The sequence below is a fragment of the Carassius auratus genome, chromosome 4 (genome assembly GCF_003368295.1).
Source record: "Carassius auratus strain Wakin chromosome 4, ASM336829v1, whole genome shotgun sequence".
Lineage (NCBI taxonomy): Eukaryota > Metazoa > Chordata > Actinopteri > Cypriniformes > Cyprinidae > Carassius > Carassius auratus.
The window spans coordinates 22,656,971-22,673,773 of NC_039246.1; the positions used below are offsets into that span (position 1 = coordinate 22,656,971).

General features: G+C 38.0%; 1 protein-coding gene and 1 long non-coding RNA gene across 5 annotated transcripts in view; one reads left to right on the top strand and one right to left on the bottom strand.

Annotated features, from left to right (window-relative positions):
* The window catches only part of LOC113062995 (LIM domain only protein 3), a 43,489-nt gene that overhangs the window by 23,406 nt on the left and 3,280 nt on the right, over window positions 1-16,803 (top strand). For all 4 annotated transcript variants that reach the window (XM_026233144.1, XM_026233138.1, XM_026233131.1 and 1 more), the window contains one exon: window positions 8,863-8,988. In XM_026233144.1, the coding sequence (XP_026088929.1) occupies window positions 8,863-8,988 (126 nt within the window). The remainder of the gene's footprint in view (window positions 1-8,862; window positions 8,989-16,803) is intronic.
* The window catches only part of LOC113063060 (uncharacterized), a 60,973-nt gene that overhangs the window by 22,381 nt on the left and 21,789 nt on the right, over window positions 1-16,803 (bottom strand). The window lies entirely within an intron of this gene.

The following is a 16,803-nucleotide window of genomic DNA, read 5'->3' on the forward strand; positions in this document are numbered from 1 at the left end:
GTTATGGAAGTTGGCATCTTTGATATTTTGTAGGCTATTGTAGGAACAGAAAAGGTACTTGACTTTAGTTATTTGTTCATAAAGATAGTATGTGTGTTGCTTGTGACTTATTAAATCATTTGCCTATTGCAAATTTCCAACTGTCAGTAGATATACAAGTTGGCATCCTCAGCGATTAGTTGGCTATTAGAATTAAGGGTTTGATAACTTCACTATTCAAGGGATAAGGTAGCTAAATATGACATTATATAATAGGGCTATGTGTTACTAAATTAAGATTGTTTTAAGGTCACTCCAATTAGAAGTTGTTTTTTTTTAAAGTCTAATAAATGTTAAAATTGATAGCTCTCAAAGCTACTGTAATGTTGAATGGCTACAGTCAATGGCTAAATATTAGGGGGGGTGAAACAATTTCAGTATCAGTGATACTCTCCTTCAGTCAAGAAAAAGATGCCATTAAAAAAAATATTCAAAATATACTGTCTTTTCTACATTAATTTGAAGATTACATGTAAAATTACTGCAATATAAACGTATATTTAAGAACTTTAATGTTAGGTGGGATTAATTAATTATCACGATTAATTTTAAAAAGTGTGATTTAATTAGTACATTTTTATTGATTGACAGCACAAAAAATGTAATAAAATTGACTGAAAAGACAGCTGAATTTGAAAACGTGCATAAAATATTTGGATGCACATTCAGCATTGTAATACGTCCCCTTGGAATTAAAAGGTTCTATCTGCGTTCTGAGTAGTTTTGAGATATTGAGCTTTAAATTTTCCATAGACTTCTGTAGATAGAACCTTTTTGTTTTTTCAATAAAAAATCCCAAAATGTACACAACTTTAAATGAAACATCACATAATGTAAATAAATTGCCACAGAATAAGAATATGTGAATAACTCAATTTTGACAAAAATGTCAGATAGAACCTTATAATTCCAAGGGGACGAAGTCCATTCATCATCGACAATAAAAAAAATCTATTCAAACTCAGTAAAGCTTGTACAGTTAGGGGTCATCGGATGAAGTTGATGTGATTCTTTAGGGTCTTACTTTGGCTAATGTCTGTTAGTGTTAAACAACACCCTTTTTACCCTGTCAAAAAAAGCTCTTTTCACAGCAAGCCATTTTGGTACATTTCCCGTTATGGTAATGAGCTCTTCTCACCCCGCCCCTCTCTTCCATGGGGCGTTGCGCAGTTTTTTGAGAGACTGTTAACTTTAGCCGCATTCATTGTGAATCTTGCTAACTAGTATATTATTAGCAAGGGTGATTTGCTAAATTCTTTTTAAAAATATATAGGCCTTCTCGCTTCTTTTGGAGGAGAAGCTGGATAACGAATTATTCACTCGAGCATAGACACATGTCGGGGGGCACATTCCCTTCAAAAACAAACGTCTTCAGTGGCTCAGATGTCGGGAGTAAATGACGACTGCTATGTTGATTACTACATCCAACAACAGAATGCATCAATCGCTTAGGAGCCATTCTTGTCTACAACCGCTCCGGCACCGAAACAATGGCGGACCAATGACAGCTTACTCAGAGCGGAGCTGTGATAAAATGCTAGTGTAAATCAAATACTGTGGGAGAGGCCTTGCCATTGTGTGATGTCACAATGGCAGGAATCTGAAAACGGCTTGATTTTAGAAAGGGGTTTGGATTTACCGAGATTTAAAAAAACAAATACTGGGTGGATTTTTATCACTAAAGTGGTTGTATAAAATAAACTCTGACACATTTCAGTTCAAACAACATGTAAAAGTGAATTTTGAATCCAATGATCCCTTAAAGAAACCTTTTTTCGTTTCCATTTGGGCTGAACGGTTTTAAAATCATTCCCCTGGACACATTATGTTTTTGGATGGTCCCCTCCAGTTGAGATTAGCTTAATTAGCTGTGAAGAGCAATGACTCGTGGGACTGCGCATGTTTGGTGCAGATAATTGCAGGGCTAGCGTGGCACACCCCGGTGCCCAGCTTGCAACTGCAGGTGGGTTGGCACCGAGAAGTGCCTATCAAAGTGCACATCTGGGCCCTGTGGGGGTTGAAAACTTTCATTACACCCCTCTTCACAATACCCCTCTGAATCCCCACACACCCCTGCCAGATTTTCTTGCTAAAAAGCCCTTTAAAGCATTTTTGTATGGCGAGGGCATAATTATTTTGCATTTCGCTGTGATTTTCACTTGAAAGAGGCTTTGCACCTTTCATCTCGGCTGTTTATTGAATACACAGATGCGTGGAAATATTTGACCGCCATTGTTTTTCGGGAGTCCATTAAAGTTGCCGTTTTATCTCCTGATACGAGTTTCTACGCTATTATCTCACAATAGCGGTTTCTCAAGTAAATTCCTCAAGTTGTTGTCTTCTTGGAGAGCTGTTTACAGTAATTACCCTGTTGAGGCAGATAGAGGCTGTAACTTTCGATGTCAGAAAACAATTACCCTTTACTTTCAGGAAGAATTTCTGTGCTCGATCTCATTCCCCGGTTGTAGAAACCATCTCCACCGCGCTTTAACCGAGGTGATAGAGAGGAAGAGACAGAGTGAAGGGCCTAATGAGTGAATGATGTTCATGTGATGCTCATGAGTTTTAAACACGCACATGGTCTTTTCTGGGTAATTAGCGTGGGTCTCTGCCTCAGCCTAAGCGGGCTGACAGGTCAGCGGAGAGCTGTTCTATCTGCCCTGCAGTGGAAAGCTGAGAGGCCCATAATTCATCATTAGGATATCAGAGTCCAGGTGCAGATTAGAACTGATTGAGCCAGCAGCCAGGCAAAGTCAGGGCACTCAAGGAGGAAAATCTTATCCCACAGACAATTCCCAGGTCACGCCTGCTGTAATTGAAATAATTTTGCCCCAAGAGTTGTTTAATCTTCGAAAATCACATGTGTAGTCACTAGATTGAAGAAAGTACACGTTTGATAGCATCTGCCAACTGGTCCCTCCTGCTTTTTGTATAGGGTTGGGCGACTTTTTTTTCAATCCAAATGGTATCAAAACTGAAAGCTTGTTAAAGCGGAACATTCTGCCATTTCTGGATTGAATTTCTTTTTGGATCGGAGCGTAATTGGGTCAATAACGGACTACCATTAACCTTTAGGACAAGCAATACTGTTATCGATACAGAACATGTGGTGTTTTATCTCCGTACTTCGGTGTTAATGGTGAATAAGAATCTGTTCTCATAAACCAGTCTCAAGCTGATGTGTAGATATGTGATGCATGACATGCAGCAGCATTGCTCAAACTCAGTCCGGTGTGGATAAAATAATTATAATGCTGAAGGTGAGGTAGAATTCCTATTTCTTCATAAAATAACTTACAAAATAATTTGAAAACTTTCTTTAAGGCGTATCTTTACAAGCAGCACGAGTTCTCCGCAAGCTCTCTGTCTTACCCTCTCAAAATGCGCAAACGGCTTCATATCACCACATCACGTCTGCACAATATGCGAGCTGCACACTGCGCGGTTGACACAGGAATTCTCACAGTTTACATGCATCATCACTAAAGTTTAGAATTTGCAGTATTTAAACCATTCAGAACTTGTGCACTCTCCAGAGAGCGCACACTCAACAATTGACCCATTGTAAAAACAAAAAATACACAGCGTGATCAAACATTTAATTGCATATTTATTTATTTTTAAAGTAAAAAAATTCCCCCATCCACCATTAAAAATAAAAATAAGAGTCACCTAAGAGGGCAATTCACCCCATTTTCAAAAATGAAACTGAATGAATGTCTATAAAAATCCTGATTGCAGTATCACTATAAATAATTCTACATTTAAAAGAAACCTTTTTTATCATGTAGATAAAAACAGAGACTAAAAAAGACCCTCTAAAACAGTAATTATAAAGCAAAAATTCTGATGACTCATTCTGCACTGCAGTGATTTTTGTCCAATCAGATGCTCTCTAGAATGATAATGCCCCTCCCCCAATAACATCTGAAACCGACAAGCAAGTAGCAAATCATGACACTTTTAAAGTAAAATAAGATGATGCTTCTTTTTGCTACTAGGCACTTAGATGCTCATGACACACATGCATTTATATGCTAATAAATAATAAAATCACTAGCAAGTTTTCAACTCAAAATCCCAAACACTTACAGTCAATATTTGTATGTGAGGATCGATCCCCTCTACAACATCAATAATGCAAGCATCAATATTTAAAGCTTTAACCTTTTTTACGCTCTCCAGCCCCAGCTCACAGCACCCCAAACACTGACGTCAAAGTTAGCGCCGATGCTAACCACAGACACGGTAGTAGAGAGCCTGCTGCTCGAGACGCAACAAATCATTTGTCTGTTATTAACCCTGAGCCTGTAATTATGCAGATTGCCATAGATTTTCCCTGGGTGCCGAGAAGTGAGATCCAGGGGTTGCTCTCAGCGTGGCAGGCGGACGCGAGAACGGCCGCGCATTACTGAACTTGCCACATTCATCACTGTGACTGATGGCACAGGCGGCCGGTCCCCGGGTCCTGGTGGTTAATGTAGTGGGTAATTAACTGTCATTTGCCTGGTAATAGGCCGATGATCAATGGTTTGTGAGGAAACAAATTCTAATTCGGCAGCTGATGAATGCATGCTGAGGCCAGAGCGATTGAAGTCGCGGGGGTGGCGGCGGGAGAGAGGAGCAAGATGGAGAGAGGGAGCCACTGTCAGAATTTTAAATGCTTCTAGAGGTGGCAGTCTTATCATTCTTTCTCTTTAACCAAGAAAAAGGAGGTACAGAAAGAAGAAAGTAACACTTAATTTGTTGCCCTTGATGTTCAGAAAATACCCAAAGAAATGAAGCGAAAAGAATACAGACCTGACGTTTCAGATAAACGTTATGCTTTGCTCAAAATCGCATTATTTTTTTATTTTTTTTTAACCTTTACAGAGCCCAGGACCCCCAACCCAGACTCTCAGCTAGAAAGCCCAAAATAAAAAAAACAATATTTTCTCCATTATAAATTTAATTTAAAACATTATCTACCAAGGCTGTACAGAATTCAGGCTCTGATTCAATTCAAGAGCTTTGGAATGACAGGAAATAGAATTGAACTGTAACTGAATTGGAATTCCAAGAAATTCCAAGACAAATGAAGTGTTTTTGCACACTTCTCCACAGAAGTTATTGTATTAAACTAAATAGTAATTTGTATAGGTGGCATTTCATACCTCAAACCCAAACTCGAATTGCAGTTCTGTATCATGTTTTCTCCCTCAATTAATAATCCATTTAAATTCAGGAACTGAATTAAAATATTAAAGACATTCTTAAGTCAGTTGTGAACCGTGCAGAACCCTGATTACTACACTGGATCATTACGTCGAAAATTAGAAATCCGTTAATAGTTAGTAATTAAATGAAAATGGACAACTGGTTGCAAAGGGTCCCAAAATGACACAGTTTGGACCATAACACTGTGTCTCATTTCTTTGTCTTATCTAAATCACTTGCATATTAGAGTCCTAGAAGGGTCTCGTTTGATAGGGAGTAATTTACAAGGATTTTGTCGAGCTGGATGAGAATATTGAGGTGACATAGCTCATGCATTTTCCATTGGGGCATTGTCTAATGATTACAGTAAAGCTGCACGCTTGAGCCTTGCTTCTGCGACCACTAGGATAAAGCCTTGTGGAATAATTTAATTGGTGTCTGTTTTCCTCTCATCAAATAGGTGCCATTCAGCTGTGAAAAGCCGCTGTGCACCTCCAACACCTTTTGTGTCCAATCAGGTGGTACTGATTGCGCATTCTCTTTTAACTTATGAATCCGAGCCGCCATGAATTTTAATTTCATGCTGCCTTTTCCGCCTGCTAAAATATACATGCTATTTTGTCAGGCTTTATGTCAAAAAGAGTTTGATTTCCTCTATAACACTCTACAAATATTACACAGCCACTGACCATTGACTGAAAACCAGACTGAGCGATAAAATGTAGTGTTGTACGTTTTCTTCACCCTACGGAACATAAATGTGAAGACCGGTCAGCATTTGTCTCTGGACTTGCAGACTGCATTTAGAGAACATGCGCCTCCGAATTCATTACAAGCCATGCACGCTTAATTTGCCCCCTCCCTTGAGAGCCATTAGCGACTGCGGCATCAAACTGGCAGACCGGTGAAAGACAAGTGGCAGGTAGGGCTTCATCCGTCTTACCGCCCCTCCCCTTTTCCTATTGGGGAGAGAAACAGAGCTCTCTGAGTCTCCTGTATGGAGGGACGTTAGATGCTTGTGGCACAGTTCCCTACTTTTAGCATCAGTGGGTCTTTTAATATCTGTGGAGGTTCACCACTAGTGGTCAATATGCAGTAGAAATGTCTTCTCTGCTTTTTATTAAAAAGCTATAATTGAAGGATGACTCAAATTTTCATTGGTGTAAATTGAGCTGAACATATCAAACATATCAAGCATATCAAACATTTTTAATTCTAGTGTTTAATACAAGATGTACAATGATTATTCATCAATATGCTGGCTTGCAAAACCATTTCAGTCCATTCTCAAGACTCTTCCTTTTCAAACTCAACTCGAAACTCAGTATATTAATGTGCTGTGTGAAAGTATGACCCAAGAGTAAATATGTCAGTTTCTAAACAAGGGAACAGCTCCAATCAGCAGTCAAAATGAAGCTGCAAAACAAGTTCCCCAAAGAACATCATTGTACATCAAGATACTCCACTCACATCTAGTTTCTGATGGATCACAATCCATTACATAGAAAAAAATACAGTCAGTTCTTTAAATAAAAACACATCTATTGATTTCTCAGTGCAGCGCATGTAATACACAGCTAGATTCTCAGGTGAATGCAGTTGTCTTCGCTCAGTGCTTTGTGTGTTTGCAAAGCACAGACCCCTGTCCTCAAATGCTCAAAGCAAAAAGGCATGACTGTCCAATTCCAGGAAAGGTATTGGTTACTTTAAATTTGCACGAGACGAGACATTTTGAGCTCACAGCTCGCTAGAGTGGCAAACCCAATACTAGTTTGATTCAACCTGATGACAAAAAGACCTTCAAGCATCATTTTTTCATATGGATATCATCTATCATTCATCAACTGAAATCCAGCGTGTGCATTAATGCGTATTTTCTTTTCAGAACATGCATTAATGAACCATAATCATTTTCCTTATATAAGCGAGTTATCGTACAGTGAATCTATCATCCTTTTTATATTTGCATTTATATCTTTGATTTATATAATTGCAAGATGCGAGTGGAAAAAATATGCCTCATCATTTCATCTCTTTCATGCTGAGGCCTTCTGGCTATGCACTTTTTCTGAAAATAGTGGGAGACGTGATATCGCGAACGTGTCTATATTTAGACAGCTCAAAGAAAAAGGCATAATTCCTTTAATTAAATCGGCACCAATCCACAGGACGAACTCTCGTTTTCTTTCTCCTCTTACCTGAAAAGCTATTGGAGATATCCTTCATCATCTCAAGGTGTGTTGACAGTAGCCTTTAATTTTGTAGGTATTCATGAGAGTACAATCTATCTGCTCGGCTCTTTTTTATTTGCCTGTGGGAAACATAGTTTCTGAAGGTTAATAAACAACCCTGCATATCCCAGGCCCTGAGATCATTTATCAGATTGCGATCTCTTACAGAGCCGAAGAGTGGCATGCAGTTTTATCATTTTAACAACGACGGCTAAAAGTGCCTGAAGAAGTCCGCCTAATAGGTTATTTTGTTATATGATTTCGTTATCAGATATTTCTTTTCCCCCTTCCCCCCTTTATTCGGTCTAGGTCGCGTTGGAGTAACAGCCATGAATCCCTAATGAATCCACTCAGTAATGTCCCGCGAGCGGGCTGAAAATAATAGGCTCATCCCTGGGCAGAGGCACTGTGGTGCTAACCTTACCCGGCCCGGACATCTCCATGATGATCACATCACACTCCACTTATGTGTTTATGTGTCTTTTTCAACCTCAAAAAGGATAAAAAAAAAAAAAAGGGAAGTTTTGAAGTAGGCTTCGTATCAATTCTGTTTTTTGGTTCTGTTCACAAACTCTTTGCTCAGTTTGATTCATTTTGTTCAACTGTACATATTTCAGCTATATACTGCATTTAGCGTTCATATTTAATACATTTCATATGAATTCAAATAAGTTTCTCTGGCAATGCTATACAGGGAACCTTGTAACAAAAATATGAATTAAAAAAATTAATAGCAAGTAACTGCAGATATTGAGTAAAACACTGCTATAATTGATCAAATATGATAAATGGATAAACTTGGGTAATAAACCTCATATTTGATAATGGGGGGAAAAAAATTGTTTTAGGAAAGATTCATATGAGTCATTTGTTTGTGAACTGGACTACACAGTTTTTGATTCACTGAAAATAAGTAGTTCATAGGAGTCATTTGTTTGTGAATCCAATCTGTTTGCTCTGTATGTTATTGATTCACTAGAAAGAACCGGTTCATGACAAAAAATGTTTGTGATTCGGGTTACACTGGTGGCTTTATATGTTTTTGAATTACTGAAAGAAAGAAAACATTTAGTTCATAAGAGTCTAGTGTGAACTGTACTAAGCAAGTTGCTCTTTATATTTTTAATGCGCTAGAAACTTTCATAAAACTCATTTGTTTTTATGAATCAGACTAAACTGGTTGCTTTGTATGTTTTTGATTCTCATAAAAGAACCGGTTTATAAAACTCAGTTGTGAATTGTACCATAATGGTTGTTCTCTTTGATTTACTATAAAGAATTTGTTCATAAGAGTCATTTATTTATACATCACCCCAACAATCCCATTTCAGTCGTAATGATATGGCTGATCCAATCATTCTGACTCTAAGACTTCACATCTTTTTCAATCTATCAGGTTGTTCGGTGTGACAGGCAACTGTGCGGCTTGCAGCAAACTCATCCCAGCATTCGAGATGGTCATGAGAGCCAAGGAGAACGTCTATCACCTGGACTGCTTTGCCTGCCAGCTGTGTAACCAGAGGTAAGTCAAATCATATTCAGGTTTTCAACATTTCAAAGTACTTAAACATATTTATCTCTGTGCAGATGTGCTGAGCGTTTTAAAACTAAAAAGGCTATCTTGAATCCAAAGTATCTTACAGTACATTTACTACAAGGACAGTCCCGCTTAACCCCTCTATCGTGTCTTGCTCAAGGGCAAAATGGTGATAGGGAATCCCAGCAACTCTCCGGTTCATGAATCAAACCTTCTAGGGTTTGAAAAATGACCTTCGGATTAAAGCCCACCACCCTACCACCGAAAGGTTTGGGGTGATGTTTTCTTATCCAAATTACATCAGTGTGTTTACTACAAGTACAGTCTCCCTGGAGCAAGAAGTACATTGCTCAAGGGCAAAACAGTGATATAGGGGATAACTCTCCAGCACATGAATCGCCCTTCAGGGGTTTGAACCAGCAACCTTTGGATTGCTGGCACAGTAATATTAAAGTATTGAACCATCATTTGCAATTTTTAGTGATTCTTACCAGCATCTTTGAACCACAAGCCCACATGTGTAACAATCACCCTACCACAAAAACTGCCATTTAATAGACATGTTCGTATCCAAAATGGTTTATAGTACATCTCACCCTCAAGCATCATGCCTTGCTCAGGGGCACAGTGATTATCAGGAACAAAATCATGAAATGCCCCTTCTGGGGTTTAAACGAATAACTTTGGACAGTTACAGCCACTGCCGATCATGTTAGGCTTGAAACGAAAACAAGAATTTCTGTTACATTTGACTTCATTAAATGTACTTTAATTCTGAATAGTAGATCATTGTAGTGTTTTTAAATGATTTTAGTTTTTTTTACATTGTTAACCCTAATCTTAAAGATTTGCTTACATCCTTTTTGTTGCAGTCTGTCATATGTCATTGGACGACCACGGCATGCTTAAACACAAACTCTTCAATGGAAGTTAAAACAAGAATTGACCTAAATCTTCTTTTCATGTTAAAATGAATAGGTTTTTGTGTGTGTGTGTGTGTGTGTGTGGTTCACAAAAACAGTAATTTAACACTTAAATATTCTGTGGCTTGTGATTTTCTTCATTACTTTGGGCAAGTTGTGTTATTTGTTCATTCAGTCTAAAAAGAAGATGCCATTTGTCTTAGAACGTGGCCGAATAAAGAAGAAACCTCATGCACGGCTGTTCATTAGATACCTGCGTCATACAAACACACAGGTGCCAGAGAGCAGTACACATGAGAGGGGCAGATTGCAGGATCCGGTTACGCTCAATTAACACCGGGTTATTGTCTTGCCACTTCACTTGACTGCACGAACCACGCTCACCTAATCTAAGAAGCCAGCTAATCTTCATCAGCAGAGTCACAGACAGGTCCACCCGCTGGCCCGGCATTACAGCCCATTTAGAGGCAGGCAAATCTTTCTTTTTACATTAGGCCAGCCGATCAACTGTTTAATAAAACCGGCGTCAGTCTGCTTTACACGCTCTGACGAGGCCTCTATGCATCTGTCATTCGCCCATCACAATTTCACTGATGTTCACCACAAGATTTATAGCACGGAGCCGGTGCTAATTGCCCAGATCTCAGACCGAAGCTTGAATTTCCTGTCAGCTTATTGACATTTTTTTATGTTTTGGTGGAGAGATGGATGAACATAGATGTCCTTCGCAACAAACTCACATTCAGCAATCCTAAAAAGTATTTGGATTATTACATCATGCTTAAAAATGTATTGCATTACATAAAAATATAAAATCAGATACAATTTATTCTGTTCAAAGTTTGAGGATAGTTACAGAATTTTTGAAAGGAATACTTTTTTAATGCTGCAAGGACGTATTCAATTGATTAAAAGTGACAGCAAATACATTTATACTTCTACAAAAGATTTCTATTCAAATAAATGTTCAAAAAAACTTTCTATTAATCAAAAAGTGATTGCAAAAAAAGAAAGGTCATGTTTATTTGATGACACTTTGGTTTCTAATTAACCAATTTGGTCAACCAATTAATTTTCTAATGCACTGAAATTCATATATTCAGCTTGTACACGTCTAGTTTTGAATCTAGCAAGGTCTTCAGACCTTGGTCGCTTTGAATGGCCAAAGCCCACCCAAGAGGTCATATTACTGACAAGTAAATCAACCAATCAGGTTTCATGCTTTGTCATGCTTATGGGCGTGAAAATGTTGCCACTAAAACAGACCGGTGTTTTAAACTCTTGGACATATTTTAAAGAATTTATGTTGCGAACTTTTCATTTTTCACATACTTTTAAATATCCAGCGTTTAGTTGATCCTGTTAAGCTCTTTTATTAAAGTTGTAAACACGACAGACTTTTAACTCCATGAGGGGGTGTGGCATCATGACATTTTAAAGAACGCGACACACACGTCTCCCAGAAATCCTGTATTATTTAACCAATCCTGATGACGACTTCGAAACTTTGAAGTGTTTTCAGTTTTGATTGCGCTATGCATCAGACGTTCAGCCAACGATTCGTGAGAGTGACATCTGAGGCTGAGACTACTACATCTAAATACACATAAGGCACAGTATACATATACAAACCACTTAAAGCAACACATATCATAAAGAACTTCCTGCGTCGGCTCGTCTATGGTCTAAACACTACCCAGAGAGCACCACATCAACAGTCTGATATGCAAATACCCCCCATTTGACCAAAAGAAAATTAATTTGTCAACAAGCTGACGAGACATTATCTCCACAGACACCCGCCACCCGACACGTCTCCGACACTTTGTTGTTCTGTCAGTGCCTTTTGAGAAAGCCTCACAGATTTTGATGGACTCCTCAGAAAAAGAAATGGACGGCAGGGCTTTTCATGACGCGTCCGTCATTGTGACAGCTCGCCGCATTACCCGAGTATAGCCTCAGTCCACTGATGCTCTTTGATAAACATCAACACAAGCAGCAAGTCTGTCTCAAGAGCCTTTGATGGAAGGAGATCTTTTAGGGAAACACATTGCGCATTATTGTTTTCACTAGCTAGTTTGGTGTGATTAAATTTTTCCAATCTGTTTTGTTCTATGCGCTTAGTGCTTGAATGAAAATGATGAACAAATCAGGGGTAAAATTACTTGTTTTTATAGTTCAAGGACTTCCTGAAATCAAAAATAGTTCTATGGCTTATATTCAGTGTATCTTAATTTCCAGACTATGTATGCTTTTATATATATATATATATATATATATATATATATATATATATATATATATATATATATATATATATATATATATATAAAAGCATTTATATATATATATATATATATATATATATATATATATATATATATATATATATACACACACCTTGAACAAAATTAACTGTAATATTTACAGTCACAAATATCACTCATCCTGTACTAAAAGTTATTTGTCCTATCAAATGCTTGCTAGAATAAAATGCCCCGCCTCCTTTCATTAAATAAGGGTTGTGTTGTTATTTCCATTCCCTTTTTTGTCTATTTCCCTTCTATCTACTTTCATATACATCCTATCCTGCTTTCTCCCTTCTCATCTCCCCTCTTCAAACAATATTAAAGAGGCCATGGCCTTTAAAAGAGCCATCTAATCCATCTTACAAAATGCTCTCCTCGCCATCAGTGACGTGGCACAGGCATTCTGATGCTTGGAGCAGGCTATCTGGTTGGTAGAGGTCACGCTGTATAATTATGCTTCTCTGTGAGGGTCAGTAATGTTCCGACATTACCGTTTGATGCTTAAATTATTACAGTCAGGCCTTTAATACAGCTGGGCCACCCCTCCTTTTCCACTAACACATCAGTAAGGCCATCATCTACAGAGTCGTTTCATTAGTCATGCCACACAAAATCACCATTAAATACCAGCCGTGATTAGCTTGATTTCCACAAAGAGAGTGCTGAACTATGTCTGGCTCACGTATATGAAACTTATGAAAACTTCTACATAATATGGTAACTAGGGATGCACCAATAGGATTATTTAGGGCCGATACCGATAGCGATTTTTAACAAACAATTATTGGTCGATTCCGATAACAACATTTGTCCCTTATTTGAAAGGTTGGCATCAAAATAGATATTATTTGTTCACTGTTAGTTCTAATAAGTGTTTTGTGAATTCACTTTGTTGAATATAATGCAGCTGAGAGAGAGAGAGTTTAATGTGCACTTCTTGTTTTTGCAATGATGCAGTAAATTTAATAAAACATCAGTAAAGTTTTGGTCATCATTCAGATGAGGTCCTCTACACTTATGAAAATCACAAAAGTTATTTAGTCAAGAAAAGTGTGCGATCTTTTGTCTTTTGTTATTTGATTAGCATTAAAGTGCAGACAGCTGTGTTAGGATTAGACAACAGACATTATACAGCTCAGTGCCTTCACACTCTTAATTAATAAACTATTGGTTTGTTATATTGGCCTTTTCCCTTATATAGCCGATATGCTGATGGTTGTAAATTTAGGAAAACTCATCGTTGCATCTCTAATGGTATGGAATCATAATAGTCAAATCTCTCACATTTGAAACATGTAACTGTTTGGTTTTTCCTGTCTTTAACGAATGACTGTCATTTGACTGTACTAAATCTTTATGCCATTCTTTACTTATCACAACAGTGTTTCGAATCTGAATGTAAATCAGAGCCTCTAAATCGAGACTGATGAAAGGAAAAATTCCGGTATTTTAGTGTATTGCTATCCAGGGCCATCCTTAGCAGACGCGGGGCCCCCTCTGTCCATTCACAGTCTCACGATTGTGTTTCCCATCGGCCTGTTCGCCACCAGGCCCTCTCAAAGCTTGGGGCCCAGTGCGACCACACCAGTTGCACTGCCCAAAGGACGGCCCTTTTGCTGTCATTGTTCATAGTTTCTTTAAAAGTAGTTTTGATATGTCTTTATGAATAATTTTATGATGAGTCAATACGTCGACTTGTTCAAAACACAAAAAAAAACAACACATTGTCGCCATCTACTGCAGCAACAATGTGACCAGTATAAAGAGCCCTTGAACAAATCAGTGAACAAATCTTTTTGGAGGATGGACTCGAAGGATTCATTTTGCTGAATCAAAATAGCATTGACCTATTATTATACAGCAATCTGTGCTCATACTTTTTGTTAAAAATGCTCATTTTTCACAATATTATCATTTTGTGATTATTAAAATGAAGTTCTATCTATCTATCTATTAAGGAGCCCCGCACATGACATGCATGAAAAAATAAATAAATTGTGTGCACGATTTACTAATTCGTTCCCTCAATGTACTAAAATGTGCACACAATTACTATTGCGTTCCCTCGATTTACTTTTGAAATATATATATATATATATATATATATATATATATATATATATATATATATATATATATATTTAGTGATTATGGTGATTATTCATGGGTTGGATATGATCTGTTCACCTGACTTGAGGTTATATCCTCTGCTTGGTTAACAGGGATCAGGGCGACAGCCACAGCGGTGAGCGCGAGCGCAGTGTGTTTGTGTGGTTTTGAGACTCTAGCCGGCAGTTAGCCACAGATCAGCCCTGAAGGGACAGCTAATCGATGAGCCTGTCGTCCACTCAGGCCTCATCAGACAACCTCAGGAGTCCCAGTTCCTGGTGATGAGCCCGGGCCGCAGCGCTCTAAGGCCCCATGGGAGATCCAGAGAAGGCAGAAGCCTGGGTGGGAGGGCAGGGGGGTCACCGGTATGGGTCATTGTCCTTGTCGGAGAGTCTGGAAAGCCTGAGCCAAATTGGGCTGCACGTGCGTCAGGGACTGCGGTAACTAAACTACGCCAAAGACGATGATCTCGTTCCCTCAGAGACGTCTGCAAACCTCAGTTCTACTCATCCATCGTTAGAGGAAACCATGCGGTTGCATTGCAGACACTGCGGCACATCTACTCTATTCTGTTGGATAATGTCTTGTTCATATCCGATGACGTTCACTTTCTTTCTCTCCGTCTATAGACCTCCCTCCGTGATTCATTTCCTCTCTCTTTTCCCTCACTCTTTCAAGTCCTCTCTCCTCCACTCAGCTCCAGCATGTTATTTCACAGAAGAGGAATGTTACTACTCTAGTTAACACAGACCTCAGAGGCAAATAGCTGACGAAGCCATACATCATTAAGTCCACTGCCTTAGAAGCCATCTTTTCTTTAACAAGATGGGTCTCAATAGACATATTCATCATTACTGTCACACCTGAGGAAAAGGAGAGAAGCAGAGAGAGGGAATGACGTAGAAATGAACGAACGGGAATATAACCGAAAGACTAGAAGAATGTAAAGCCATTGTTAATTAAGAAAAATAGAGCTGTCAGTCAATTAAAAATGTAACTGATTTAATTAAAAGGATATTCTGATTAATTCATCAGATAAAATTGCATTTAATTAAATGTATCTATAAATGTTTTGCTTAGAAAATGAAGAGGACTGAAAGACTTAGATTTAATTTTAATAATGCTATTTATATTTTCTCAATCTTGAAAATATGTTTTATTCATGAATTGCTGTAATTAAATAATATTTTTCAATTGATATAAATTATTAATTTATGAAAATTATTATTGTGACAGCCAAACATTTTTAATAGTCATCTAAGAGACATTTACAATATTTTTTGGTATATATTTTAATCGTTTAATTAGTTTGGCAAAGAAAAGTTGCATAAAGTCAGCTATAAATGCACAAAAACATAAGGAAGACATTATGCAAAAAATAAGGTTACTTCTTAAATTTATCAGATGGTGGTAAAAAAAACAGTAAATATTACAATAAGGATCAATTTGTTAATGCATTAGGTATCATGAACATTTTTAAAGCATTTATTAAACTAGGTTAATGTTTATTTCTAAATATGCTATTGTTAATTCATACTCACAAATAAAAGTAAATAAATAACATCCACACCAAAAATCCAGTAAATCACAATAAATGCTGTAGAAGTCATTGTAAGATCATTATATGTAATGCATTAACTGATTAACTGCAAAAATTATAATTACTTCCCATTTATAAATGTAATTTACATATGGGTCATTATAATTCTTTATAATTTATCACACTCTATTAATGTTAAAATGGCAGCCTTAGAAAAAAAAAACATAAAAAGCCCCAAATTTATGGTCATACCGGAGCAAACACTATATCAAATGCATTCACTTTTTTTCTCCTCCACTTGATGGGAAATACTAAAAAGCAATTAAAGCAATCTGAAGTTGAACTCATCTGGGATGAGAGATTGAAAGGGGAGGGCGAGGGGGACGCATCAAGCTAAGGGTAATGTAGGTGCTCGGAAACATGTGGTGATCGGTAATGACTGCACGAGCAGAAAAAAACGGAGGGCAGCGCAAGGGCATTTATTACTGCTACCTCTGATGGGCTGACTGCAATATCCTCGTCATAATTGGCACACAGATGTCACAAACGCTGTTGACATTTCACCAAGCAGAAACAATTTGGCGCTGCGAAACGGGGCGGCGACGAGGCTAAGAGGGAACAGAAAACACAGGCTGTAAATAAACACAGAGAGATCCTATTAGCCGAGAAAGCGAGAGAACGAACGAGCGAGATGGAGGTGCTCAGAAGAGGAGGTGGAGAGGGCCAGGATGTCAGAGAAGACAGACACTAATGGATTCCTGGCAAGAATGTGTCATTTAAACAGGACGTTTTTATTGGAGTGAATGACACCATTACATTAAGCACACCTCTGCTTTGTGTTAATCACCGTGTCAACAAGTGCGATTAATGGATATTACTTGTTGATACTTGGTCCAAACTAATGGCTGCGCCTTCCCGC